Source organism: Callithrix jacchus, chromosome 13 (genome assembly GCF_049354715.1).
Source record: "Callithrix jacchus isolate 240 chromosome 13, calJac240_pri, whole genome shotgun sequence".
Classification (NCBI taxonomy): Eukaryota; Metazoa; Chordata; class Mammalia; order Primates; family Cebidae; genus Callithrix; species Callithrix jacchus.
In genome coordinates, this window is record NC_133514.1 from 21,995,328 (window position 1) to 22,022,597 (window position 27,270).

At 42.4% G+C, this 27,270-nt stretch overlaps 1 protein-coding gene and 1 pseudogene across 7 annotated transcripts in view; both read left to right on the forward strand.

Annotated features, from left to right (window-relative positions):
* The window catches only part of CSGALNACT1 (chondroitin sulfate N-acetylgalactosaminyltransferase 1), a 364,064-nt gene that overhangs the window by 251,206 nt on the left and 85,588 nt on the right, over positions 1 to 27,270 (forward strand). For all 7 annotated transcript variants that reach the window (XM_035270112.3, XM_054243779.2, XM_008979204.4 and 4 more), the window contains one exon: positions 3,212 to 4,140. In XM_035270112.3, coding sequence (XP_035126003.3) covers positions 3,507 to 4,140 — 634 coding nt within the window. In that variant the 5' untranslated portion in view covers positions 3,212 to 3,506. The remainder of the gene's footprint in view (positions 1 to 3,211; positions 4,141 to 27,270) is intronic.
* Positions 14,215 to 15,994, forward strand: LOC144578942 (splicing factor, proline- and glutamine-rich pseudogene; annotated as a pseudogene).

Consider the following 27,270-nt stretch of genomic DNA (forward strand, 5'->3'; position numbering starts at 1 on the left):
AGGAACTGTTTTTTGAAAAGATCAACAAAATAGACCACTAGCCAGACTAATAAAAAAGAAAATAGAAATATCAAATAAATGCAATAAAAAATGATAAATGGGATGTCACCACTGATTCTGCAGAAATACAAACTACTGTCAGAGTTTACTACAAACAACTCCATGCACATAAACAAGTAAATCTAGAAGAAATGGATAAATTCCTGGACACTTAAAACCTTCCAGGACTAAATTAGGAAGAAGTTGAATCCCTGAATAGACCAATAACAAGGTCTGAATTGGAGGCAGCAATTAATGGCCTACCAACCAAAAAAAGTCCAGGTTCATATGGGTTCACAGCCAAATTCTACCAGACGTACAAAGGGGAACTGGTACCATTTCTTCTGAAATTATTCCAAACAATATAAAAAGAAGGAATCCTCCCTAACTCATTTGATGAGACCAATATTAATCTGATACCAAAATCTGGTAGAGAAATAACTAAAAAAGAAAATTTCAGGCCAGTGTCCATGATGAACATTGATGCAGAAATCTTCAGTAAAATACTGGCAAACCGAATGCAACAGCACATCGAAAAGCTTATCCATCACGATCAAGTAGGCTTCATCCCAGGGATGCTAGACTGCTTCAACATACACAAATCTATAAATGTAATCCATCACATAAACAGAACCAGAGACAAAAACCACAGGATTATCTCAACAGAGGCAGAGACGGCCTTCGACAAAGTTCAACAGCCCTTCATGCTGAAAACTCTTAATAAACTAGGTATTGATGGAACATCTCAAAATAATAATGCTATTTATGACAAACCCACAGCCAATATCATACTGAATAGTTTTAAATTTTTAAATCACAGATTATTTAATTTTTAAACAGTGTTCAGTTACCCAACATAATTTTCATTTTTTATGCGAATACAATTTTAAGTTTCAACACAACACAACAAAATGTCTTGAATATTTCATTTTTGTGTTTTGATTTGCTTGTTTTGTCTTTAGTGACAAACTCTTTAAAGTAGGAGTCTTTAAAGTGGCTGAATAGCATGGTAACATGCCTTCACTGGTAATTTAATACTTGGATATAATGAGTTTATCTGAGAGATTTCATTAAAAACAGCAAGGTGCCTGAACACCAAAGCTGAGCTATTTTCAATCACAGAATTATAGTAATTATACAAATCCCAGGATTTTCATCAGATGGAAAAGGCTTCCAGGGCTAAACATATACTTTATATTTAGCACTAATAACTGTGTTGTTCTAAATTACAGTAGAGAGAATACTTGGGCTTAGGGAAATATTAGAATATTAAGTGTTGAAGGTTTAAGAACAGTTGAGAAATAAACTATTTTGATAGCATAGCAGTATCATTAAGAGGCGCATCTCCTGGGTAATAGAAGAGGAACTGTTGCATACAGACATAGTGTATAGCAAGTGAATATTTAAGTAAAGTCAAGGAGGTTGTTAACATCCTGTCTTTGAGAGGAACAACTCTCTCTCCTCTCCCAAGGGTCCTGAACTTGCAAATTGTCTGGGCTGGGCTCTTCTCCTCATCACTAAATGGCACAGACTACTAGTAAATGAGATGATTATTGGCTCAGAATCTGGCTTTTTGAGTCAGGTGAAGACTATGTGAAGAATTATTGAGTTATCATGAGAATTACTTAAAATGTCAAGTTTTTATAAAATGGCAAAGGCATGGTACCCTCAGGGAGCTTGTTTGTGAGTGAAGTGATAAAGAAAGATGCATCTAGAAAGATTTCGTTAGACTGTCCCTAGAAAAGAAATTCGATTTGGTCTATTTTCCATGAATAATTGTTTTACTTGTTTTTTCTGTCTAAGATGGGTGGGGGAAGACAAGGAGATGGGATTAAGGAAGGAGAATATCTGAAAAGGAGTGTGCTGTGGAAATGTCCACAATGGGTGGAGGAGGAGGAAGGGTGACCCCCTGGGGGAGATGGAGAAGGCAGTCAGACTGGCTTCTCATTTGTGGAGATTGAGAGTTGAGGAGCGGAGTATGTGAAAGGCCCTTGGACCTGTCTGAGTATTTCTGATGAACAATCAGGACACAGAATTCCGCAAAGACACTGGAGCAGAGATATTTCTGAGATTTGGGTCCCAACAGGACAGTATTTCTGATTCTGGTCTCTGTTCTTCTCCCAACCTCATCCCTTCGATGATAAACTTACTGTCTCCTGTCTGCAAGCAGAATTGAAGAGTTAGCTGGAACCACTGTCCCGATCCCTTCTGGATGTGTTACCATCCACATTTATTATTTGTGTATTTGAACCTCTGGGTGCATCCCCAGTTCCTCATCAGAAAGCTTAGGAACAATGTTGATCCACTTTCAGGCCTGCTCTGAGTGAGTGCAGACAGGTGAAGCCCTGTGGGCTCACCTGGCTGTATGTACCCCAGCTTGGCAGGCTTAGTTCATTCGTGACGCCCTAAAGGAGTACCTGAAGCTGCATGACTCAGAAAAGAGGTTTATCTGGCTCGCAGTTCTGCAGGCTGTACAGGAAGCATGGCACCAGCATCTGCTTTTGATGACACCCTCAGGCTGCTTCCACTCACCGTGGAAGGTGAAGGGCAGCGGGCATTACATGGTGAGAGCAAGAGGGAGTGGGAAGAGAGAGAGAAAGTACCAGGCTCTTTTCAACAAAGAGTTGTCATGGGAGCCAAGAGTGACAACTCACTCTAGCAAGAAAGGCACCAAGCCATGCCTGAGGGATCCATCCCCCTTGATCCAAACACCTCCCACCAGGCCCCACCTCTTAACACTGGAGGTCACATTAGACTTGGAGGGACCAAACAAACACAGCACAGACTCTGGCCAAGTAGTCCCCTGCCAGCAACTCCAATGTCATGAACATTTTGCTTTTCTCCCTTTAACTGTCAGAACGTGTGCCACTGTACAGAAATTATAAGATATAGAAAAATAGAAGCAGAAAGATGACTCTTAATCCTTCCATCTGGAGAGAATTATTGTTCACATTTTGCCATTTTCCTTCCAATCTTTCTTCCGTGTCCTTTGTTGCTTATTTGCATTATACTGTAGATGTTCATTTATGTTCTGATTTATACACATTTAACAATAGTTAATCATCTATCAAAGGCGGTTTCCATAACTCTCACAGGAGATCTATTGGATATTGATTGCATGAGGGAGTCGTTGTCTTGATTAAGTGCTGCTGTCATTTGTGTTTCTTTCCAGGTCCCCTCTTGCTGTTGGCTGTGCATCAGGAAGGCTATGATGGGAATGAAGGTGAAAACCTGGAGATTTCACTTTAGTCACTGCTTTTGCCTGCAAGATCATCCTTTAAAAGTAGAGAATCTGCTCTGTGTGATGGTTAACTCCAAGTGGCAGAACTCATTTTAGAAGGAAATGGATGCAAGCAGCTCTGGGGGCCCCAAATGCATGCTTTCTGTGGTCTAGCCCAGGAAGCCCTTCCGTGGGGGCCCCAACTTTCAGGGATGCCACCAGTTCTGGACGCATGGCTGATTCCTGAATGATGATGGTTCGCCGGGGACTGCTTGCGTGGATTTCCCGGGTGGTGGTTTTGTTGGTGCTCCTCTGCTGTGCCATCTCCGTCCTGTACATGCTGGCCTGCACCCCAAAAGGTGATGAGGAGCAGCTGGCACTGCCAAGGGCCAACAGCCCCACGGGGAAGGAGGGGTACCAGGCCATCCTGCAGGAGTGGGAGGAGCAGCACCGCAACTACGTGAGCAGCCTGAAGCGGCAGATCGCACAGCTCAAGGAGGAGCTGCAGGAGAGGAGTGAGCAGCTCAGGAATGGGCAGTACCAAGCCAGCGATGCTGCTGTCCTGGGGCTGGACAGGAGCCCTCCAGAGAAAACCCAGGCTGACCTCCTGGCCTTCCTGCACTCACAGGTGGATAAGGCAGAAGTGCATACTGGTGTGAAGCTGGCCACGGAGTATGCAGCAGTGCCTTTTGATAGCTTCACTCTGCAGAAAGTGTACCAGCTGGAGACTGGCCTTACCCGCCACCCGGAGGAGAAGCCTGTGAGAAAGGACAAGCGGGATGAGTTGGTGGAAGCCATTGAATCAGCCTTGGAGACCCTGAACAATCCTGCAGAGAACAGCCCCAATCACCGTCCTTACACAGCCTCCGATTTCATAGAAGGTTAGCATTTTGTGAATTGCGGGGAAGGAGAAGAAAAGCAATTTGGGGGTCCTGGTACCCAGGCAGGTTCCAGCTGCAGGAGGTTGGCAGCTGGCTCTGGGATGGCTGGTGGAAAGTTTTATGTGTGTGACCCCAAAGGTATGGCACGGCTTTTCATTTTTCAGAAACATGTGTTTCCACTTACTTTCTCATGGAAACCACAGTCATTGAGTGGACAGTTTCATTGTTCCTTGGCAGAAGAAGGTAGAGCTTCTTGCTTTCATTTTAAAAATACATAAACATAAAACTTTGAAACCCAAATAAAATATGACAGGGCGTTTTTTTTTGTTTGTTTGTTTTTGTTTTTTTGTTTTTTTGAGACGGAGTTTCGCTCTTGTTACCCAGGCTGGAGTGCAATGGCGCAATCTTGGCTCACCGCAACCTCCGCCCCCTGGGTTCAGGCAATTCTCCTGCCTCAGCCTCCTGAGTAGCTGGGATTACAGGCACACGCCACCATGCCCAGCTAATTTTTTGTAATTTTTAGTAGAGATGGGTTTTCACCATGTTGACCAGGATGGTCTCGATCTGTTGACCTCGTGATCCACCCACCTCGGCCTCCCAAAGTGCTGGGATTACAGGCTTGAGACACCGCGCCCGGCCGACAGGGCGTTTTTATTTAGCCCTTCTCACAGGCACTTCTATAACTGGGCTTGGTTAGCAAGCCCATAAAAAGAATAAGAGCAAGTACATATTACTGCTCTTACGTGTGCCAGCCACATTTACGAATTATTTTTTCTTGTAATGATCCCATTAATAGATGAGGAAATGCAAGTATAGTTTAATGAGGTAAATATCTGAATTTATTCAGCTAAGAAGTGACACAGCCAGGATTTGAACTCAGGAAGTCTTAACTCCAGAGTCCATGTCCTTAATCTCTATATTATTTAGCACAGATTGTCAGAGCACGTGGAAACTAGTGAGATGAATGGCTCATGTCTCTTTTTTTCATGGGCACAGAACAGCCTAGGATTGGGGCCAGGCGCAGTGGCTCACACCTGTAATCCCAGCACTTTGGGAGGCCAAGGCAGTCAGATCACAAGGTCAGGATTTCAAGACCTGCCTGGCCAACATAGTGAAACCCTGTCTCTACTAAAAATACAAAAATTAGCCTGGCATGGTGGTGCATGCCTGTAGTCCCAGCTACTTAGGAGGCCGGGTGGGAGAATAGCTTGAACTTGGGAAGCAGAGGTTGTAAGTTGAGATCACACCACTGCATTCCAGCCTGGGGAACAGAGCGAGACTCCGTCTCAAAAGAAAAAAAAAAAAAAAAAAGAACAGTGTAGGATTAATTGTGTTGTGTCTAATTTTAGAAGACAGCAGCCTTGTTAAGTTTCTTGGAAGGCTTGTTAATATCTTCTTACTATTGTTACTGGTTCAAAAATCAACTAATAATTTGGGAAAAGAAGTACCTTCTGAGGGCATCTAGTTCTTTCCCCTTTTCTGAACAGAGTATAATTCATCTTGCCTGGAAATATAGCTGTGTCAACCTGACCCCACTCCCTACTTTGGTTATACAACCATCGTTTCATGGGCCTACAGGCAAAACTGACTCATTTTCATCAAATCAAAAACCTTCCTGCTGCTATTTATGCCTGTGTTCTCTGGGCAGTTTCTTTTATGCTTTTTTAGACTTTATATGTGAATCATAAATTTATGCAGTTTTAGTGTATCATCAGTTTCTATAAGCCTAGGGCCAGGTAAAGAAATCTTTTAGAAGATCAAGTCTTTGGTGTGAATTAAAAAAAAAAATCTTTTATATGAGACAGTAAAAATGTCTAGAATGTTCAGCAGCTAACCAGTGTAAGCACGTGGTAATCACACAATAAGAGTTCAAAATAAAACCATGATGATGCAACATCACATTTATAGTACTTTACAGTTTATAAAGCATTTCCACATGTATTATTTTACTAGCTGACCCCGGGGAAAATCATTAAATATCATATAAAAAATCCTGGTTGTCACTTTCCCTGGGGTGTGCCACAGAGAGCTGCCCACATACAGAGCAATTGCAAAAGAACTTGATTACAAATCAGTGTCTGCAGTTCGGAATGTGTGACCTTGTGATGTGCAATCTGCATTCATAGTTGAAATCTGTCTGCTTTTCTCTGCACAGTAGTTTAATACATAAGGCCTATCTTTTTCAATCAGCAGTGACGCCAGCCTCTTGCCCCTGAGTATATTTGCTCTGAGCCTTGGCTGACTTTCTTTTAGAGACGCTTTCATCATAGCTGCTCAGTGCTGCTTTCATGAGCGCACATTGCTTTTTTTAAGGCAGATCAGTCCACATGTATCTTCCATATTTGGTGAAAGTATAGTCAACTGTTTTTGCCTGATGAGTAAATAAAAGCAAACACTTTAGATATATTGATAGAGATTTGACTATTATAAACGGTTTATTTCATTTCAAAAAATGTTAACAATAACACAAGCTTGTGGAGGCAATCTTTTATAGTCACAGGAAGCAGAGCCTTATGAAACATTCTACAGGTCAGAGGAAGCTGCAGGGGTGATAGAATTAAGTGCAATATAAGGAGTAGCTTTGAGAATAGTGATGTTTCAGAACAAAGTGGAATTCCTGGCACTACAAGAATTCTGTCATCAACTGGGTGACCATTTGGCCAGGAGGTTATAAATCATGATCCTAGCTTCAGAGAGGTGATCAGACTGAATTACATTTGGGGACCTTTTCAATCCTGGCTCATGATTCTTTGATCTACACCTCGTTAAGGAGAAAGAAGGGAATGGAAAGGTCTGATCTGAGATTTGTCTTCTGTAATGAGCTACAGCAAGTGATAGGACCTTATAAGGGGGAGATATATCTTTAAAATAACTTCTTTGGGTTCTTAACCTTAGAAAGAGTGATTTGGGGTTTTGGGTTTCAGTAATCCAAAGTTGAAGGAATTTATCAAAAGTCCATAGGAAAACCTGGTCAGAAACAGGAGTTCTCCACACTTTGAGAGTTCCAAATGAAGGCAACAAATTTTCTGAACCCTGAGTAGTATAACAAATATGGGGATTCTTCATGTTTAAAAAATAATAAAGTCTAAGGCATGCTTGCAGATGATCACAGTTATGTAAAACTTAAAGCTAATGGTGAGAGAAGTGGCATGATGATGCAAGCTTGGGAAGCTGTGATTTTGACCAAGACCCTTAGCTCCTTGAGACTCAGTTTCCTAATCTGTCAGCAAGAGACTTAATGTAGATGTCCTCTGTGAACCTACCCAGCCCAGCCTTCCTGTCTCTCTTGTCTGCAAAATACAAAGCTTTTCTCCATAGCTTTGCCAAGCAACCATCTCTTAGGAATGTTCTGCCATCTAGTCTGCCACATGACCCAGGCAGGACAAACCCCCTCCCCTTTGGGATCCTCCTCTATAAAGGAAGGAATCAGATACATGACTTAAAAGGTCTAGTCTAGCTGTGGTCACTTTCTACAGTTCTGTGAAGCTTGCAGGGGTAAAATATCACACAGATGTCTAATTTATCTGTATTGATTTCATTATTATCCCTAAAACACAGAGGAAGTGATACTTGTCTCTTTTTTCCCTTTCCCCAGATGCTCCATTGGCACTGATTTTTGTGTTGGATTCTTATGTAATAGCACTGATTTTTTACAACCATCTGGGAAAACAAGAGTAGAGATGCGATCAAATCCTGTGCCTCACTGTTTGTCTCAAGTAAACAGAAAAATCCCTTCTTTATGTGTGTGGTTTAGTTACTCCTTCAGGATGGGACATACAAACTAATCCTGAGATCTAAGTGGCACATATTTTGGCTCTGATTTCCTGTTTTTAAATAGATCCCACGGACATGAGTTTGATATTATTCCATCAAACAGTTTAGCTTTTTCCAAACTGTGTCTCACAATCCAAACATCTGATAACGCGACTCCTGTGTGAGACTTTTGTGTATGCTATGTCCAAGGGTTGTTCCATCACCAGCCTGTGTAGCTCACCCTCCTACAGTCTCTGCAGGGTTAGTGGTGTGCTAAGAGTGGGTCAGATGCCAAAAGGCTTGATTTTGAGATGAGATAAAACTAAGCTATGTTCCACATGAACATGAAGGCTTTGGGGGTACTATGGTTGAATATGTCCCCTCCAAAATTTAGATGTTACCAATGTAATAGCATTCAGCGTTGGGGCCTTTAAAAGATGGTTAGACCATGAGGGCTTATCTCTCATATATGTAAGGGATTAAGGTCCATGTAAAAGAGGTTCTATGTAGCATTTGGTAACTTGCCCTTACTCCTTTTTTTTTTTCGAGATGGAGTCTCACCGTCACTTAGGCTGGAGTGCAATGGTTCCGTCTCAGCTTACTGCACCTCTGTCTCCCAGGTTTGGGGGATTCTCCTGCCTCAGCCTCCTGAGCAGGTGGGACTATAGGCACACACCACTCTACCTGGCTGATTTTTGTATTTTTAGTAGATACGGGGTTTCACCATGTTGTCCATGCTGGTCTCTAACTCCTGAACTCAAGTGATCTGCCCGTCTCAGCCTCCCAAAGTGCTGGGATTTTAGGCATGAGCCACCATGTCCGGCCTCTGCCTTCACACCATTTACCCTGGGAGGACAGTGCATTCTTCTCCTCTGGAGGTTACAGCCCTTACCAGACAACTGAGCCTGCCTGTACCTTGATCTTAGACTTCCAAGCCTGCGTAACTATGAGAAAATAAATTTCTGTTCTTTGTAAATAACGAAATCTCAGGTAGTTTGTTGTAGCAGCACAAAACGCACCAGGAGGGCACCCTAAGATTTGTTTTAAAACAAAGACACAAGGAGATAGCTATAAAAACTTATTAGCAGGCTGTATCATCAGTTCCGACCTCCTGTTCTCTACAACAAACACCTCATGGGGATAGTGAGTGTTTTACTTCACCTGTCGGTGCTTCACTAAGTAGCCTCTAAGGAATGCTCTGTGGTCACTTTGCTAAAGGTTCTCTGGATGAGTCAAATATAATTTTAGGTCCTACACGCTTAGTAAGCAACGGGCCGGGGAATTTCGCAGACAGGAAATGGGCCCTTGTGTCAGTATGCCATTTCAGTGACAGCAACTTTGTGACCTGAGGCAGAAATCATAAGACAGCCTTTCAGGTGCATTCTGGGCATTTGAGAGGTATCTGGACATCTTGGTGCAGAAATAAAAAAGCGTGGGGATTCTGTGTAGTAATGGGTCGCACTTGTATTTGAGGTATAGTGGGAGGAGGCTCACAAGCAGGATAGCAAAAGGACATCAGGGCCTGATTTAGGCCTGGATACTCAGTCATCGTCCCCAGGGAAGCATGGGTGGCAGAACTCGGGTCCTTCTCACTACCGTCACTTCACTGTGTCCTGGGTCAACCCAGTGGTTTATTCTGAAGTGTGGAATAGGCCTGTGTGTTCTGAGGTTCCTCTCCCACCGGGCCCCTCTCTCCTTTCACTGCTCTCAGATATCCCCATGTGTTTGCTGATGCTTTAAGTCTCTATAAGGAAGGAAAAATGCTTTTCATTCCAAAATTAGAGATAAGAGAACTTACATGCAAATACATGGTTTGAGGCTGTACTTTGTAGAGTGAATCCTTCATTGTGGTGATGGTGAGAAAAAACTAGTCCAGTCTTGGATTTCTGGCAACTGGCAGGAATCCAGCTCCCAGGCCCTCCATCAGGATCCTGTAACCAGAAGAGCCCCGTGGTAGAATAGATATTCTGCTGTCTCAGAATTGACATTCTTGATCATGTTTAAATAAGGGGTCCTACATTTTCATTTTGCACTGGGCCCTGCAAACTGTGTAGCTGTTCCTACCTCCAGGGTAGAGACAACCAGAGGGAAGGGTCAGAGAAAAGGAACGTGGAATTATGAGACTAATAGTACAGTCCTGATACCTTTGCTGAGGACCAGCTGTGTTGAGCATGAATTGGGGCAGATGGAACTTGTACACGGAGCATTTTGCTGCAACTGCAGAAGCTGGCAAATCTGGCCTTCCCTTCTGGTGATTTTGCTGTTGTCAATTGTATTCTCCTTATTCAAAACAATTTAGTTCCCAGGGGAAAACGTTCATGATTTGTTGGTATGTGTGTATGTATGTGTGTGTATGTATGTATGTGTTTATTTTTGGTCAGAAGGTTGCACTCATTCGCTCATTCAACATACATTATGTGAGTACTGACTATGTTCCAAGAACTGTGTTAGGCCCCATACATACAGGGCTGAATCAGGCCCAGTCCTTATTTCAAGAATTCTGCAGTCTGGTGGTGGACACATCACTTTAAAAGACAGTTATGACACAGTATGGTAAATGCCATGATAGAGATATGTCTTGGAGATTTTGTGACCGTAATAAAAGGGCATCTACTCAAGCCCAGAACATAGACCAGGCTTCCTAGAAGAGATGGGTGGGTCAGAGGATTTGGGGGTTTTTAATTTTAATTTTGTTTTGCTTGCTTGTTTTTGAGACAGGACCTCACTCTGTTACTCAGGGTGGAGTGCAGTGGCACGATCGTGGCTCATTGCAGCATCAACCTCCTGGGCTCAAGTGATTCCCCCACCACAACCTTCGGAGCAGCTGGGCTACAGATGTGTACCACCACACCCAACTAGTTTTTTTAAAGTTTTGATAGTAATGGGCTTTCACTATATTTCTCAGGCTGGTCTTGAGCCTCTGGCCTCAAGTGATCCTCCCACCTTGGCATCCCAAAGCATTGAGATTACAGGGATGAGCCCTGCATCCTGCCCCTTTTTGTTTGCTTAATGGAGATAGCACTGTTCTTCCTGGCTTAGGCTTCCTGTTAAGAATGTATTATGAGAGAAAATTTGTGATGTTATGGGAGGTCAAAGATGAAGGAACATGAGTTTAGCTGGAGTAGTCATGAAAGGCTCAGAGGAAAGAGGGGCTCTGGGTTGTACACAAATTGGAAGGACATATGTTCTGTGTGAGTTGAAGCTGGTGGGAGCTTACAGGGAGATGGGCAGGCAAAGAGCTGCATGGATATGAATGGTGTGGCTCGATTAGTATGGCAGGCATTGCTTCTCAGCCTTCCCCGTCTCAGCAGTGTTGGGAAAGGATGGAGGTTTTTAAACCAGAGTCCCAGTTCTTCCTCACTTAAGGTCATGGATGTGGTCCTGCATCGATGTGTGTATAGAATATTGGCCATTTAGCAGAATGTCCCCAGATGTCTTGAGGGTAGAAAAGGAGGAGAAAGCCAGGTCTCAGGCTTGCAGGACCTAGTAACCTGCCTCCGGGAGGAGACAGAATTCTGAATTGTTAAACCCAAATTCTGAGACAGGTCTCAGTTAATTTAGATAGTTTATTTTGCCATGGTTGAGGATGCGCACTTGTGACACAGCCTTGGGAGATCCTGGTGACATGTGCCCCACATGGTCAGAGCACAGTTTGATTTTATACATTTTAGGGAGACAGGAGATGTCAATCAACATATGTAAGATGAACATTGGTTTGGTATGGAAAGACAGGGCAACTCAAAGCAAAGGCAGGAAGACTCAAAGCAGAGAGGGGGCTTCCAGGTCTAAGGTAAGTAAGAGACAAATGGTTGCATTCTTTTGAGTTTCTGATTAGCCTCTCCAGTGGAGGCAGTCAGATGTGCATTTATCTTAGGGAGCAGAAGGGTGACTTTGAATAGAGTGGGTGGCAGGTTGGCCCTGAGCAGTTCACAGCTTGACTTTTCCTTTTAGCTGAGTGATTTGGGGGCCCCGAGATTTATTTTCCGTTCATGCAGTGATCCAGAGTTCAGTGGAGGAAACTGACCCTTGATGTAGGCAGCTTCACAATTGGTGGCCTGATGCCCACTGCCTGGTCAGGGAAGATGTTGGGAGAGGTGGGGGACCTGTGTAGGTCTTGAAGGATGAAAGGGCTTACCAGTTAGGGAGTCAGAAGGGCAGCAGAGGGGTGGGGTGCCAGAAGGTCGATTGAATCAGGAATAGGATTCGGGTGTAGGGTTTGGGATGAGATCAGCATGACCAGCAAGCAGGACGCAGAGTCACTGGGGAATGTAGCTCGTGAGGACTCAGGAATCCTCTGGATCTGCAGGGCCATTATAGTTTAAAAATTCTTCCTTCCTAGGAGATCTCAACTTTTGGGTTCCAAAGAGCCCCTTGACCCCTCCCATTTGCTGTGGTTACCTGGTGCCCAAGGAATTGCAGCATTCTTCAGATCCCCACACTCAGTGGGGATTGCAGTGGTTGAATCAGCTGATCTTGTGTCTGTGTATCAAGCCCTATTTGTAACATTTCACAAGCACTATCAGATTTAATCCCCTCTTCTACCATTTAGGTGGACACTTTCATTATCTCTGCTTTGTCACTGAGTGCTAGGAAGTTCAAATCAGTTAAGTAACATTTCTGTGGTTCCTCCCTCAGTGACAGGACCAAGGTTGGAGAGCTGTCTCTGCTCCATGCTTGAGATCTCGGCCCCCACTGTGTCTCCTTTCATGCTCTGAAGGTCTCTGAAGAAATATACTCTTCTCTGGTACCAGAATGATGTAGGGAAATCTTTTCAAAATACAACCACCAGGTGCAACACCATGGGTTTTTGTTGAGTTGAGTTGTATACAGCTTTCTTGCGAGGAACTTGTGGTAGGAAGAGAAGGAAAAGTGTGCAGTCTTGGAGGAAAGAAGCTGAAAGAGGCACAGAAAGAACATGCTGAAGACAAATTCATTCACTTAATCAAGGGATGAACATGTGGTGTCCAGGAGCCTGTAGCAGGAAGAGCCCTATTTCAGCTCTTCAGACACGGCATTTATTTCATTTATTTTTTAATATTTTTTTTTTTTTTTGCCCCATCTTATGTTGCTTTCAATGCTGTGATTGTTTCAGAGCTATCGAAACAGTATGGGCAAATGTGGGTTGAAAGAGTCGGGAGAAAATACTGAACTCAAAACACCTAGAGTTGAGTAAGGTTACCGAGTGGGTTGGTTTGCTTTCCAGTTCCTTAAGGAAAGCGACAGGGTTTACATTTCCGTGATATTATCCAAACTATAATACTTTATGTAAATTTGGATTTTATGTAAATCCACAGTGTTGGCTATACCGGACAACTCCACGATCTGGACCTACTTTTTCAACCTTATCTCCTACCACCCCTCCTAACCACCTCCACCTGCTGCTGAATAATTACTTTCCTGTGCATGCCTTGATATTCCTACGCCGAGGATCTTTCATGGAGGAAGCCCTGCTCTCAACTTCTGTGTATCCAGTGTCGTGCATTCTGTTTTCCTGTGAAGTCTTTTCAGATTCTTCCAACTGGAATTCCCCTCTCAGTCTTCCCAAGATGGTGTATTGTGCTTGCAGGCGCTTCTCTTTCCTCCATCTAGTCTGAGAGCCCTTCACTCAGACTTAACCAGTCTTTACTGGTAACTGCTAGCACCAGTGACTGAAAACAGTAGTTTTATCTGTTAGATGATGGCAAGGCCTTCACAGGAACCTTTGCATTTTGTATTATCCCAGGTTTGAGCTGACCTAAGTAAGATTTCGAGAGATACAGCTCCCTCGAGGTCCTCCTGCTGCTGGTCAGTGGAGGAGCCTGGGCTCCTGACTCTTTTATGGCCCTTTCTATGCAGTTTATTCCTAGAGCACAGGATCCAAGTCTCCTTCAGCAGTCAGCCCCCATACTCCTGTGCAATCAATCAATATATCTGGAATTGCTCAAAACCTTTTGGGAGAAAGGTTGAGGCCTGTGTTATCTGCCATTTTGTGCGAAGCAAGGTGGCCTCTGTTTCCCTATCGTCGTCTTCGCTTCTGCCTCGACCGCCCCTTGACTTTCTCGGGATCTGGTCTGGAGTCGTGGCGGGATGGCCTCCATGATTTCCATTCCCCGCCGCCTGGCCCCACAAGTCTTGGCCTGGGCCAGAGCAGTCCCAAGCCTCTGACTCTGCTACCGCCTCTACACCAACAGCAGCATCAGCCACTGCCACATCAGCTGCTGCTACAGCAGCCACTGCCATATCCACAGCCACAGCAGCCACAGCTGCAGCAGCCACGGCCACCACCTCAGGACTCTCGAAGCCGCTGGCTTCTCAGGAACCCAGCCCCGTTCCCAGAGTAGCCGCTAGTCTCCCCTGGGCCCCACCCACCACTTCCCCGACCTACTGGTCCCTGCCAGGATCCCAGCCAGGCCCGATTCTGCTGCCTGCAGTCACCTCACCTCGGCCGCCCACGGGGCGCCAACACCCACCCTCCAAGCAGCGGAATCCCCACCACTTCTTCCAGGGTTCAGGGTCTAAGCAGGCCCCAGGCCTGGGTAGTCTCAAGAGTGACAAAAATGCCTGGTGGACCACAGCCAGGTGGTGGCCTGGGCCTAAGCACTTCTGGTGGCCACCCTAAGCACTGCATCAATGCTACGGGCAGTCCCTGCGCCAGCACCACTCACCCTGCCACCAGCAGCACCACCAGGAACCCCCGCCTGTGGGCCACAGTAAAAAAATGATCTCCAGCTCAGAGGGGTTTAAAGCCAACTGGTGACTCTTTAGGAAGCCTGGAGAGAAAACATACACAGCGATGTCTGTTGTTTGTTGGGAATGTACCTGCTGATATCACAGAGGAAGAATTCAAAAGACTATTTGCTAAATACGGAGTACCAGGAGAAGTTTGTCAACAGAGGCAAAGGATTTTTATTACACTTGAATCTAGAGCTTTGGCTGAAATTCCCAAAGCTGAACTCGATGATGCCCATGAGAGGTAGACAACTTAAAGTTTGTTTTGCCACACATGCCGCTGCCTTTTCTGTTTGTAATCTTTCACCTGATGTTTCCAATGAACTGTTGGAAGAAGCCTTTAGCCAGTTTGGTCCTATTGAAAGGGCTGTTGTAATTGTGGATGATTGTGGAAGATTCTATAGGGAAAGGCATTGTTGAATTTGCTTCTAAAGGAGCAGCAAGAAAGGCATTTGAACGATACAATGAAGGTATTTTCTTGCTGACAGCAACTCGTCCAGTCATTGTGGAACCACTTGAACAACTAGACTATTAGGATGGTCTTCCTGAAAAACTTGCATAGAAGAATCCAGTGCATCAGATGGAGAGAGAAACCCCTCTTCGTTTTGTCCAGCATGGCACATCTCAGTATGAATATTCTCAGCAATGGAAGTCCTAGGATGAAATTGAAAAACAGCAAAGGGAACAAGTAGAAAAAACATGAAGGATGCAAAAGACAAATTGGAAAATGAAATGGGAGATGTCAATCATGAACATCAAGCAAACCTTTTACACCAAGATCTGATGAGACGACAGGAAGAACTAAGACACATGGTAGAACTTCACAATCAAGAAATGCAGAAACGTAAAGAAATGTGAGGCTAGAGGAGGAACGATGTAGAAGACAGGAAGAGATGATTCATCAATGTGAGATGGAAGAACAAACAAGATCCCAAAGAGAGGAAAGTTACGGCCAAGTGGGCTACATGGATCCGAAAGAAACAGACATGAGAATGGGTGGCGGAGGAGCAGTGAACATGGGAGATCCCTATGATTCAGGAGACCAAACATTTCTGAGGAGTTTCCGGAGCTTCAGAATGGGCCTGGAACTCCAGCAGGATATGGTAGAGGGAGAGAAGTGTATAAAGACACCCCCTGCAAAAAAAAAAAAAAGACAATTTTAGATGTGATATCTAGGCTTTCATTCCAGTTTGTTTTTGTATTTTGTTTAGATACTAATCTTCTAAATTCTTGCATTTTGGTAAGAAAGCTACCTTTTTATGGATGTTAGCAGTCTATTGACATAGTAGTTGTAAATTATCCGTTGGGGCTGGTAAAGTTATATAGTATTTGAAACAGATTCTTTTTCCTTTTTATCTCCTTTTTTTTCTTTTTACTATGTAACATCTCTCAAGTTATGACCGTGTACCTTGTGCCACTAAATTTCCAAAGTGTACCAATTTTTAGAATATGCTTCAAATAAATAGAAAATAGTTATTTTAGAAGTTCATGTAAAATCCAAGATAAATATAATACTCCTTACACATTTGTCTGATCTTACAGTTCCATTGTAAATTGGTTATTTGGACTGGAAGATAGCTTCCATAGAAGTGATGTACCTGGATTCCTGGGATAGACCTCAAAGCTGATTTAAAATCCAACTGAGGAACACAAATGCAGGAGGTTGAGAATAAGTGAGTGTGGAGAGTAATTTCTTTAGAAAGTTTTCTTTTCCTGTCACAAGCATCACTAGTACATTCTCCATGTAGTTCCTAACACTAACGCCACTTTTTAAGGACTTTTTATTTTGTAATAATTTTATAATTATAAAAGAGTTGCAAAAATTGTACAGAAAGTTCCAATATACCTTTCATCCAGCTTCTCCTAATGCCAACATTTTACATAATCATGGTACAGTGATCGAAAATAGGCAAATAACATTGGTGCAATATTATTAACTAAATTCTGCCTGGGCTTTGTTTTGTTGTGTATTTCTCATACTGAATTTCTTAGATCTGTAACCTCCAAGTTTCTTAGATCTATGGTATAGTGTCTTTCATTCATCTGGGGCAATTCTGAGCTAGTATTTCTTCAAATATTTCTTCACCATGTTACTGCTCTCTTCTTTTGGAATTCCAGCTATGTTTGTGTCATACTGCTTAACATTGTCTCATAGCTCTTGCGTGTTCTGTTTCTTTGTTTGCACCATTTTTCTCTTTATGTTTAAGTTGGGTAATTTTAATTGACCCACCTTAAGTTAACTGTTGTTTCCTTAGCAGAGACATGTCTACTAATGAGCTGATTGAAAGGGTTTTGCCCAGGCTGGAGTGCGCATGGCATGCTCTCGGCTCACTGCAACCTCTGCCTCCCAGGTTCAAGAGATTCTCCTGACTCAGCCTTTCGAGTAGCAGGTACTACAGATGTGTGCCACCATTCCTGGCTAATCTTTGTATTTTTAATGGAGACAGGGTTTCACCATGTTGGCCAGGCTTGTCTCAAAGTCCTGACTTCAAGTGAGCTGCCTGCCTCAGTTTCCCAAAGTGCTTGGATTATAGGCCTAAGCCACCATGCCCAGCCCAATTTAAAGATTTTTATAGGTCATTCTTACTGTATTTTTCATTTTTAGTGTTTCCATGTGACTCTTATCATTTCCATCTCTATGCAGAAGTGACCCATATACTTGTCCACTTTTCCATTAGTGCCTTTAACGTATTATTCACGGTTATTTTTAAATTCTCTATCGGATAGCTCCAGCATCCGTATCATACCTGAGTCTGGTTCTGATGATTGCTTTGTGTCTTGATGTGGTCACGGGAGGTAATAGATGAGTAATCAGGAGTTGGTCTGGGTTTGAGGTTGTTGTTACTATAGTTACCACAGACTTCACATCCCTTTGGAGATTCCTTGTGTTTAGGGTGGAGGTTGTTCTGCCTGAGCAATGCCTGTTCAGCCATGCAACTCAGGTCTTACTGCTCTGTATTTCAGAGAAAGTCTCTACTTCTCTCCCATCCCACTCCTAGCAATATGCTGTTGCTTCTTGTTGTTCCTAGCTTACCAGCTTAGCTGTCTGTGCAGGACAGTAGCAAAGAGAGGTTGTCTCTGATTTTTCTGATACAATCTCAGTCTTAGGTACAGTGTCACTGGGTCTTAGGGTATTTTCCTATCCTACGTCTGCCTTCCTCAGCTGCACTGAGTTTTCACCAGTTTCCTAAGGTAAGAATATTTGTTACTCTTTCTCCACCAATAATGTTTTTGCTCCATTGAGGGAAGGCAGGAGGGGAAGGTCCAGGAGGAATGTTTTACCCTTCCTTTCTTGCTGACTACACGACATGGTTGGTGTTCTAAGGTTCTTTCTGATCTTTTTTATGAACACCCAGTGGGGTTCCTGGAAGCTCCACTTTTTGGAACCACAAAGAGCTTCACTGCCCTACTCATCTGCTCTGAGCCTTGCTCATTTCATTGATTTCTTTTTATCAGTGTCTGAGTGCATCTGCCCCACTAAGCAAGGGCTCATATCTCTCTTCTCTCTGCCAGCACCTGTGACTCCTCAGATTTTGAGCCAGGCTGTTTGCTCTGTGACTTCAGCTTTCCACTAAGTTCCAAAAAAGTCTTGAATTTGAAGATTATCTGTTTCTTTTTTTGTGGTAAGGGATGCTTCTTTCAGCTCATTATAACCTGGAGCAGAAACAGAAGTCTGAAACTCCTTTATAAAATCATTTTAAAACCTATTGATTACTTTGTCTACGTAGGCTGCTCTACAAATCAGTAATGTCTTCCCACAACCTCACAGCCTCGCTCCAACCATCATGCAGAATCTGAGAGTTTAAAAGAACTGAAGTGCGTTGTTTTTACTCATGATTGGGAGTGTTTTGGCAACATCCCAAATCTGGAAGTCCATTACTGGAAGATTTACTTTTGAATGAGAGCCTCCGATCCCATGGTCTGATCTGTGTTTGATGGTGATGAACTAAAGAAACGGCATTGTTTTTTAAAATCCTATCTTGTATCTGATTGATACTCTTTGAGATTTAATGTCATATGTGTTGGGCCTTTGGATTTCTTCCCTCAAATACCCTATTACTTTAAAAAGTAAAGCTTTTCTTATAGTGGAAATTTGTAATTAAGAAGCATACTGCTCCACATTGGTGGTGTTGAATCAGCCCCTTCTTCCTCATTGCCAGAATACGGGGTCATTATTTTGAGTCCTTTCTTCCTTTCCCCTTAGTCAACCTAGAACCCCCTTTACCCCATTCCAGTGTTGACACAAGTCTTATGTTAGCTGGAGTAGGGTAGATAAAATGGGCATTGGTCGGAGAGGCAAAGGTAGTATTTTGTTCCCACCAGAGCTATCTGCCTTTTCCCTGTATTTCCCTTCCTCCTGCAGACCTAGAGACACAGCCCTGGCTGAAGTGTCCCCTGCTGCTCTCTTTATCATCACCCCACACCAACCCTTGGTTCAGAAATAAAGCCAAGACTTTAAACCCTGAGGAGGCTAGGCATTCTCGTCTGAATCCTGTCGTGTTCCTTTCTCTGGCAGACTTCCTCTGCCTGTCACTTCTGCTTCCTTTCTCTGCACCCATCCCCGCCATCTGCAACTTGTGCCCTAAGGACCCATCAACAATTACCTAGGGATCCCTCCTCCCAGCCTCCTGCCTGTCCTGTGGGGAGGGATAGTCCCTCTCTCATTGCTCCCTGTGTGGTGTCCTTCAGACTTTCAAAGTTGTTAACTGTGAATGGATTTCACAGTTACATCCCTGGGTCAATGTGTATAGCACTATAAATGCTGTGCTATGGGCACACGATGGGTTAGAGAGGTTTTTATGGGCTGGTCTGAAATTTCACCACAACAGACAATATTGTTTCTGTGTTTTCTGGGTGACTTACAAATGAACGTTGGAACATGACCCATTTGTAAATAGCCTCCTTGTATTTCCCCACATTGTAAATGTCGCCGTCAGCAGCCGCCAATGTTTCTCTGCACCATAAGTCAGAATCTCTGATTTACCTAGAGAAAGGGAGCATGTGGATGGCCCTGATGAGGTTATTTTGATTGCAAGCAAGAGACAGGGTTTAGGAAGCATCCTTCCTCCCTATCCATCTGTTTCCATTAAGGTTGCTTATGAGAAGTCAACATCCGTGCAGAGATTTGGACGTGTTGTTCTTCAGAGTCAATATATCAGCTGAGCCTTTCCCCAGATGACTTTATTCCCATTACATCTCATGTAGGAGCTGAGGTGAAGGGGGAGGGTTAAACACAACAAGAGGGATTCCATCATAGAAATGCCTGACCAAATTTTACCCAGCCCTCCTACTCTTCCCCCATTTCCTGTCTTTACTATGGACATAGGGTGAAGGGAAGAAATGGACCTTTTCAACCTTGGAGTGTTCCATCTGGTTTCTCAATGCTATGGAAAATGCCGCTCTCAGAGGTGACTTCATCTGAAGGTTTCTTCTGTAAGGAGAGTACTGATTGTAAAGACCTGATTGTAAAGGACAGAGCCAGAGGAAATTAAATAGCAGGAGGAGGTAATTAGGTTAAGTGCAACTTGAAACTTTTTGGTTTGTTAAATGCAGGGATAGATGAATGATGGGACACAGTGAGTTTAATGGTTTGAGATTTTTAAAGACTTGGATATTCAGTGATGTGTGTTCATGTGACGTACCTTAGGCATTCTCAGTGCTGGAGATGGACAGAGTTAGGCAGTAGAGTCCATGCCCCTCACAAGCCCCAGAGCCCAAAGGGAGGGGCACCCATGTACACAGGTAATGACAGCACAGGATAATACATTAAACAAGTGTACAAGACAGAGAGAATTGGTCATGGAGTGGGATGGTCAGGAAGGGCATTACAAGAAAGGCTACACTTGAGCATGTTTTCAAAGATGAGTGAGATTGCTACAGGCCAAGGATGTGTGTGTGTTGTGGAGGAGGGGAGTGTTTTAGGAGCAGGAATAACTAACATTGGCAAAACATGGAGGTGTGTACAAGCTGGTAGATCCAGAGATCACAGTTAACCAGATAGTGCTGCAGCATTAAGGAGGAGCATAATAGGTTCAGGCAGGAGGAGACAGCACAGCAAGGTGACAACCCTGAAGAATAAGCAGGGCCAAGATGACCATGCATTTTATAAACTAGCTATGTTTAGGTTATCCAATGGTCTATTGAGAATTTTAAATGTCATGGTTAGATAGTCTTTCTAGCTGGGTCACTCTGATAGCAGGATAGAGGGCTAGATTGGAAGCAGATTTGGAAAATAGTTTGGCAGTTCCTCAAAATGTTAAACACAGAGTAACCATATGACCCTGCAATTCCACTCCTAGACACGTGTGTGTGTGTATGTATGTATGTGCGTGTGTATATCACGCACACACACACAGAGATGAGAAGTGAAAACACATTCAGTTAAAAACTCATATCTGAATGATCATAGTAGCTTTGTTCATGATAGCCAAAAAATGGAAACAACCCAAATGTTCTTCAGTGCATGGATGGGTAAGCAGAATGCGGATTACATGCAATAGAAGATTATCTGGCCACAGAAATGAATTACTAATATATGCTTCAGCATAGATGGTCCTTGAAAACATTACACCAAGTTAACCAGATGTAAAAGACTCTAAGTCCTCTAATTCCATTTCTATGAAATGTCCAGCATAGGAAAATCGGCAGAGACAGATTATTGTCTGCCTGGGGTTCTAGGGGTTCGAGGTATTAGTGGAGATAGAGAGTGACTGTGGGATAGGTACAGTGCCTTTTAGGGAAGATGAAATAATCTTTAAAATTAGATTGTGGTGATTGTTGCACAGACCTGTGAACACATAAAAAAATTAGCTTGTCTACTTTAAAGAGATAAATTGTGTGGCATGTGAATTTTATCTTAATAAATAGTAAATAACACAGTCTCTGTCCTCAAAAAAAAAAAAAAAAAAAAAGTGGAAACTGGGAGACTGATGGAAAGGCTTTAAAATAGTTGAGGTGGGGCTGGGTGTGGTGGCTCAGGCCTGTAATCCCAGCACTTTGGGAGGCCAAGGCAGGCAGATCGCCTGCACTCAAAAGTTTGAGATCAGCCTGGGCAACATGGTGAAACCCCATCTCTACTAAAAAAAAAAAAAAAAAAAAAAAAAAAAAATTAGCTGAGCATGGCGATGTATGCCCGTAGCCCCAGCTACTCAGGAGGCTGAGGCAGGAGAATCACTTGAACCTGGGAGGGGGAAGTTGTGGTGAGCTGGGATCGCACCACTGGATTCTAGCCTGGGCAACAGAGTGAGGCTGTGGCTCAAATACATATATTTGAGGTGACTGAAGAGCTCCTGGGCAGAGGCTCTTGTTGTGAAATAGAAGGTGGGGAGGAGGCTGAATGTGTTCAGGACGGAGTAATTCTTTAGCTTTCATCTAGTATATTGGGCTCTTCCATAGACATTTCAAAGGGTTTAAGAAGCTATTGCAAACAGATAAGATTGTTTTCAAAAAAGAATTTAAGGTAGCTATCATATTTGTTGATGTCAGTTCTCTTTCTCACTTAGAAGAGTGCTTGATCTTAACCTTCCCATGAAAGACACAAATAGGCCATGCACTGGGCAGGGGAGGCAGGGAACAGGCTGAAAGAAGGAAGACCCAACTCTTACTTTTACTATAAGATTAATTCAAAAGACAAAACTATGAAAAATCTGTTCATATTATTTCTGATCATAATCAACAGATTATAATAAAGATAAATTTCCACTTTTGGGAATAATTTTTCCAATGTACTATCATTAGTTTGAGGTTAAATATTCAAGTTTAATAACGGGAAGCATTATACCATTGCTAGGCTGGTGGCTGTAGGCCAGTGGCATGGACCAGCAAGACCAGAATGTAGCTGGGCTTCCAGCTGGTGTTGAATGGAACATCCCCTTATCATGAAAGCTTTTAGGGAAAAATGTAAGTCAAACTGTGGCATTGGACATGACACAGGGGAGGCTTGGCCCAGGCTGGCTCCAGCAGGGTAGATGGCACAGAGTTGAAGAGGACATGAGGTGAGGTTTGAAGTTCAAACTAGACATTAGTAAAAAGGCAGAAAATGCCATCTGAATCAGGAGACTAGGAGAAGTAGATAAAATTTACCACCCTGGAATAATTATTTATTCAACAAACATTTACCAAATGTCTGCTACATCCCAGGCATAGCCTGGCAGTATGCTGGTTGGGCTCACCATGAGGGCTGTGTGCTCTTGACCCTTCTCTCATGTAGTTACCATTTTGTTCCTTAAATCCTGTCCATTTCTAGGCATTTTCCAAAGGATTCTTACTAGTTTTCAATGTTCCCATAAGCTACAGTGTAAACACATTTTTCATTTTCAGGTTCATGACTGAACCTACTTAAGTTATGAATATGTTTATGGACAATAAATAGAGCTTATTAATAGCACAGAGTGTACTCTGGCCTTCCATCCATGTTTACTGAAATCATTAATCTCTGTAACCTCCACCCATGTGCTAAATTGCACTGGAATTCATGAAAAATTACAAATTCTGTGGACTCATGCAAAGTGTATGGAATATAAATGTATGTCTTAGTACCTTTGAACTATGTATGAAATTTATTAGAAATCAGTCATGTCCTTTGCAGATTATTGTACAACATTGAAACACACATGAAATGCTAAGAGTGAAAGGTAAAAAGACTTCGCTGTATTTGCTTTAAGATGCATGTAAGCGTGACAAAAATCCTTGCTGAAACTGAAACCCAAGCAAACAAACATCATGGGCAAAAGATGAACAGATCATGAGAGAGATAGAGATATCTAATAGATAAATAAAAAACTATTTTTTTCTTACCTAATAGAGAAAATTTAAAATGAAAGTAAAAATTAAGTGTTCACAGTCTTGTAAACGATGACACAAAATATTGTTAGGGGCAGGTAAAATGAAAATTTAGTGTTAACATAAACTGTTTCAAACATTCTGCAAATAATTTGTATCAACCTTCAAAATATCTTTTTCCAGTATATTCCTTTCTGAAAGCTGATTCTCAGATATGTCCATGAATATTTGTATCATAAAGTATTTATAATAATGAAAAATGAGAAGCAATTTAGATGTCTAACAGGAGACTGGTTAAAATTATGCAATATCGGTATAGTGGAATATTTTACAGTAAACAAAAATCATTTAGTCAGTAAATATTAGCATAGGTGAAAGTCTTACTATGAGAAAAACTGATTTTAATTGTGAAAGAAATTAAAAGTTTAGCTATGTAAAGAAAGATTGAGGGGACAGAAATGCTGTAACAAAGCATTAATAGTTTTTTACTTAAGTGGTGGAATTATGAGGGATGCTGTGTTTTCTAGATATTTTATTTGGAAATTCTGTTGCTGTTACACTTTGCAGTGATATATAGCAATGCTTAAATCATGTTGACATGACTAAAAAGTTAGCGTTTGACTCTCTAAAAGTGACAAAATAGGATATTTGAAACAGACACAAGATTCGAGGTGGTAGTTTCAGGGAACTTCCTTCCTGCTGCCTGGGAATCACCTGGACAACCCAGAAGAGAAAAATAAAAATTAAAGGTTACTTCTAGGTCTCAAGCAGTCTTTACCCTGAGTACTAAGACTGGAGCCAGCAGCCTGTAAAGGTGAGGTGGTTTTTGGGAAGGAGGTGATCGGCCCTGTGAAAGAAGTTTGAGCAAAGCCTCTTTTGTCCTGGGCTCTGTTTCTCCTGCATTGTGATGGAGACTACAGGTGTCCAAGCTGGAGAGAACCAATCATCATGGAGTGCTAAGCTGCTGTGGGTTTCCCAGTTAGCTCTGCAGAAAAGGTGGCTTCGCATGATACTGGCCCCTGAGCATCAGTTTAATGGAACTAGAGGCTCTGATTTTCTCCATGAGAGTTTCCTTGCAGCATCTCAGGGTACTTTATTTTTTCCCCTTGCCAATACTCCTAGGAGATGAATAGGAGTTTTCAGGGACAAGAGGAAGGAGAACGAAACACCTCTTCTTTCTTCCCTTGAAGAAAGACCCTACTGTCAAAAGTGCCTTTTTAAAAATCCTGTTTCTCTCTTTTCCTTTCTTTCTCAAAATACTGTTTGGCAGTCGGTCTGTGAAAATCAGTGTGAGTCGCAGCAGCAGCTTCTCATGTGCAGCTTTCCATCTGTAGCTTGGTCTGTATTATGTGCTGTATATTTAGAATGTCTAAATTAGTGGTGTTCCATGCACTATTTAAAGAGGAGCTGGGAAGTCAGGGGAAGAGCAGGGCTATTGATCCGGATTGGCTTCTGAATGTTACTGGCTCTTATCCTCAAATTCCAGAGTTAGAAATATTTAGGGCCATCAAGAGAACAGATGGTCTGGGAAAGCAGCTGTGCCATGTGGTAATTAGTCCACAGAGGCAACTGGTCATTTTCTGAGCTTGGAGCAGAATTTTGTTTCTGTCAGTGCATTCAAAGTGTAGAAGGAGACTTTGGTTAGAACACACACTGCTAGAAAATGTGTGTAAATGGATCATCCCAGCTGATAAGATATCAGCTCAACTTGGCTTCCTAACAAAAGGTTGCTAACAAAAAAAGGCGAAAGAGATTTTTGATTTTAATTTAAAATTGGAGACACTCTGCTGTGTTTAACAGGGCTAAGGAAAGATGTCCTTGTCAAGACAGCCAGTGAAAATCCAATATGGGACTCTTGATGGTGCAAAGATTACTTAGGCTCCATTTTCATGCCATTTGTGTCCTGTGATTGTTAATTTATCAGGGTCTCCCCCTAGACTGAGATGAGGGACCATTTCTTATGCCACTTTGCAGCCCTAATATTAAGCAGGTTGCCTGGTATGTAGGCATGGATTAAATGTTTGTTGAATGAATAAATGAACTCACGGATGAAGAGCACAGGTTGAGGGACTGGCCTCAGAGGGAGGACGGAAAATGCTTCCTTTGAGACGAGAGGAAAGGATGGTTCTGAGAGTGATGAGTACATTTTTGTTTGATTTTTCTTTTGAGAGACGGACTAAGAATTTGAGGTCTAACCATATAACAATAACCACCATAATTGATAGTTAATAAACATTGGATAATAATTTCCTATGACAATTTCATTCTTCCCTATCTTTATTTTGATTTAAGTCTTTAAAATAGAAGGGAAATTTATTGGTAGGTTTGGTGTTTCTCTTGTACTAATCGTACTGATTTTCTCACTGGATTCACTTTCCATCTTCTCTCTCTCCCAGGGACACCCTGCATCCCACTAGGAATCACACTGCACTCTTTGCAATCAACCCTTGCTAGGTGCCCTGGTCTCCCCATCTCTCATCTCCATTTTCTACCTGTAGGAGATTCGTCATCTGCCCTTCAGATGGGGGCCATTGTTTCTTCTTGGACTTATTTGCACATAATCATAACTGCATATGAGTAATTTTCAAGGCTCCTGAGTTCATGTAAAATGAAAACCCTTGGTTTCTACTTGACTCATGAGCAGGGAGCATTGATTAGACAATCCCATCCTGATGCTGTTGTCTTCTCTTCACTGTTTAACTGATTGTGTGAGGTATACAGGGTGCTTAGCTTCTCTTCTCCTGTGCTTTTTTCTCTGTAAAACTGACATTATTACCTGCCTTGTTAGCTCTAAGGTAAATATCAATATCCCTTTATATATTTTTTAGCATATTTTGAAATGGTTGGGTTTTTACACATGATGTCAATTATAGCAGGACCTGGCACAATGATTGTTAGTAATTATTACTGCTGTTGTTCTTTGTTGGTAGAAATTTGGGGAGAACATTTTTATAGTCACAGAAATTTTTTACACTCCTTCCCTGGCTCTTCATACCCTTCTGAATAGCAGTTGATTTTCTCTGAGATACCATTAGGTAGTCACGGGTTCCTTTCCCTTTCTGGAATCATTTCCAAAACATTGTTTAATATGAACAAAATTACACAATTATACATTGTTCAGTGAAGAAACTGTATTCACAAAGTTAGAATTGTGACCTAACCCTGTACTAAAATATATATATATATATATATATATATATATATATATATATATATATATTTTTTTTTTTTTTTGAAGTGGAGTCTCACTCTCTTGCTCAGCCTGGAGTGCAGTGGCATGAACTGGGTTCACTGCAAACTCCGCCTCCCTGGTATAAGTGATTCTCCTGCCTTAGCTTCCTGAGTAGCTGGGATTATAGGTGCCCACCATCATGCACAGCTAATTTTTGTGTTTTTAGTAGAGATGGAGTTTTACTATGTTGGCCAGGCTGATCTTGAACTCCTTACCTCAGGTGATCCACCCACTTTGTCCTCCCAAAGTGCTGGGATTACAGGTGTGAGCCACCACATCCAGCCCCCTGTGCCAAAATTATGATTATCAGCAGCCATACCGTAAATCCCCATAGTATTATTATTTTGTGTGCATATAGTATGTGGGGTGAGAAGGTATCTCTTGGAAGGTATGTGATATAAATAATTTTGTATCTAGGATTAATATCAATGTCCCTTCACATTTTTAAGTATATTTTGAAATAAGAATTTTCATTCTCGGTTCATTCTTTGGGCTGCTGTGTTTATATTCTAAATCCCCAAGCTGACTTAGGCTAGAGAGCTCAATTATTTCATGATACCTACAGCCTTTTTCTAATTAGAAATCCTATTAGAAGGTGGATGGCATGGGAAGGATATCTCAGACTGCACTCGGAAAGACCCTTCTATGTGGAGAAG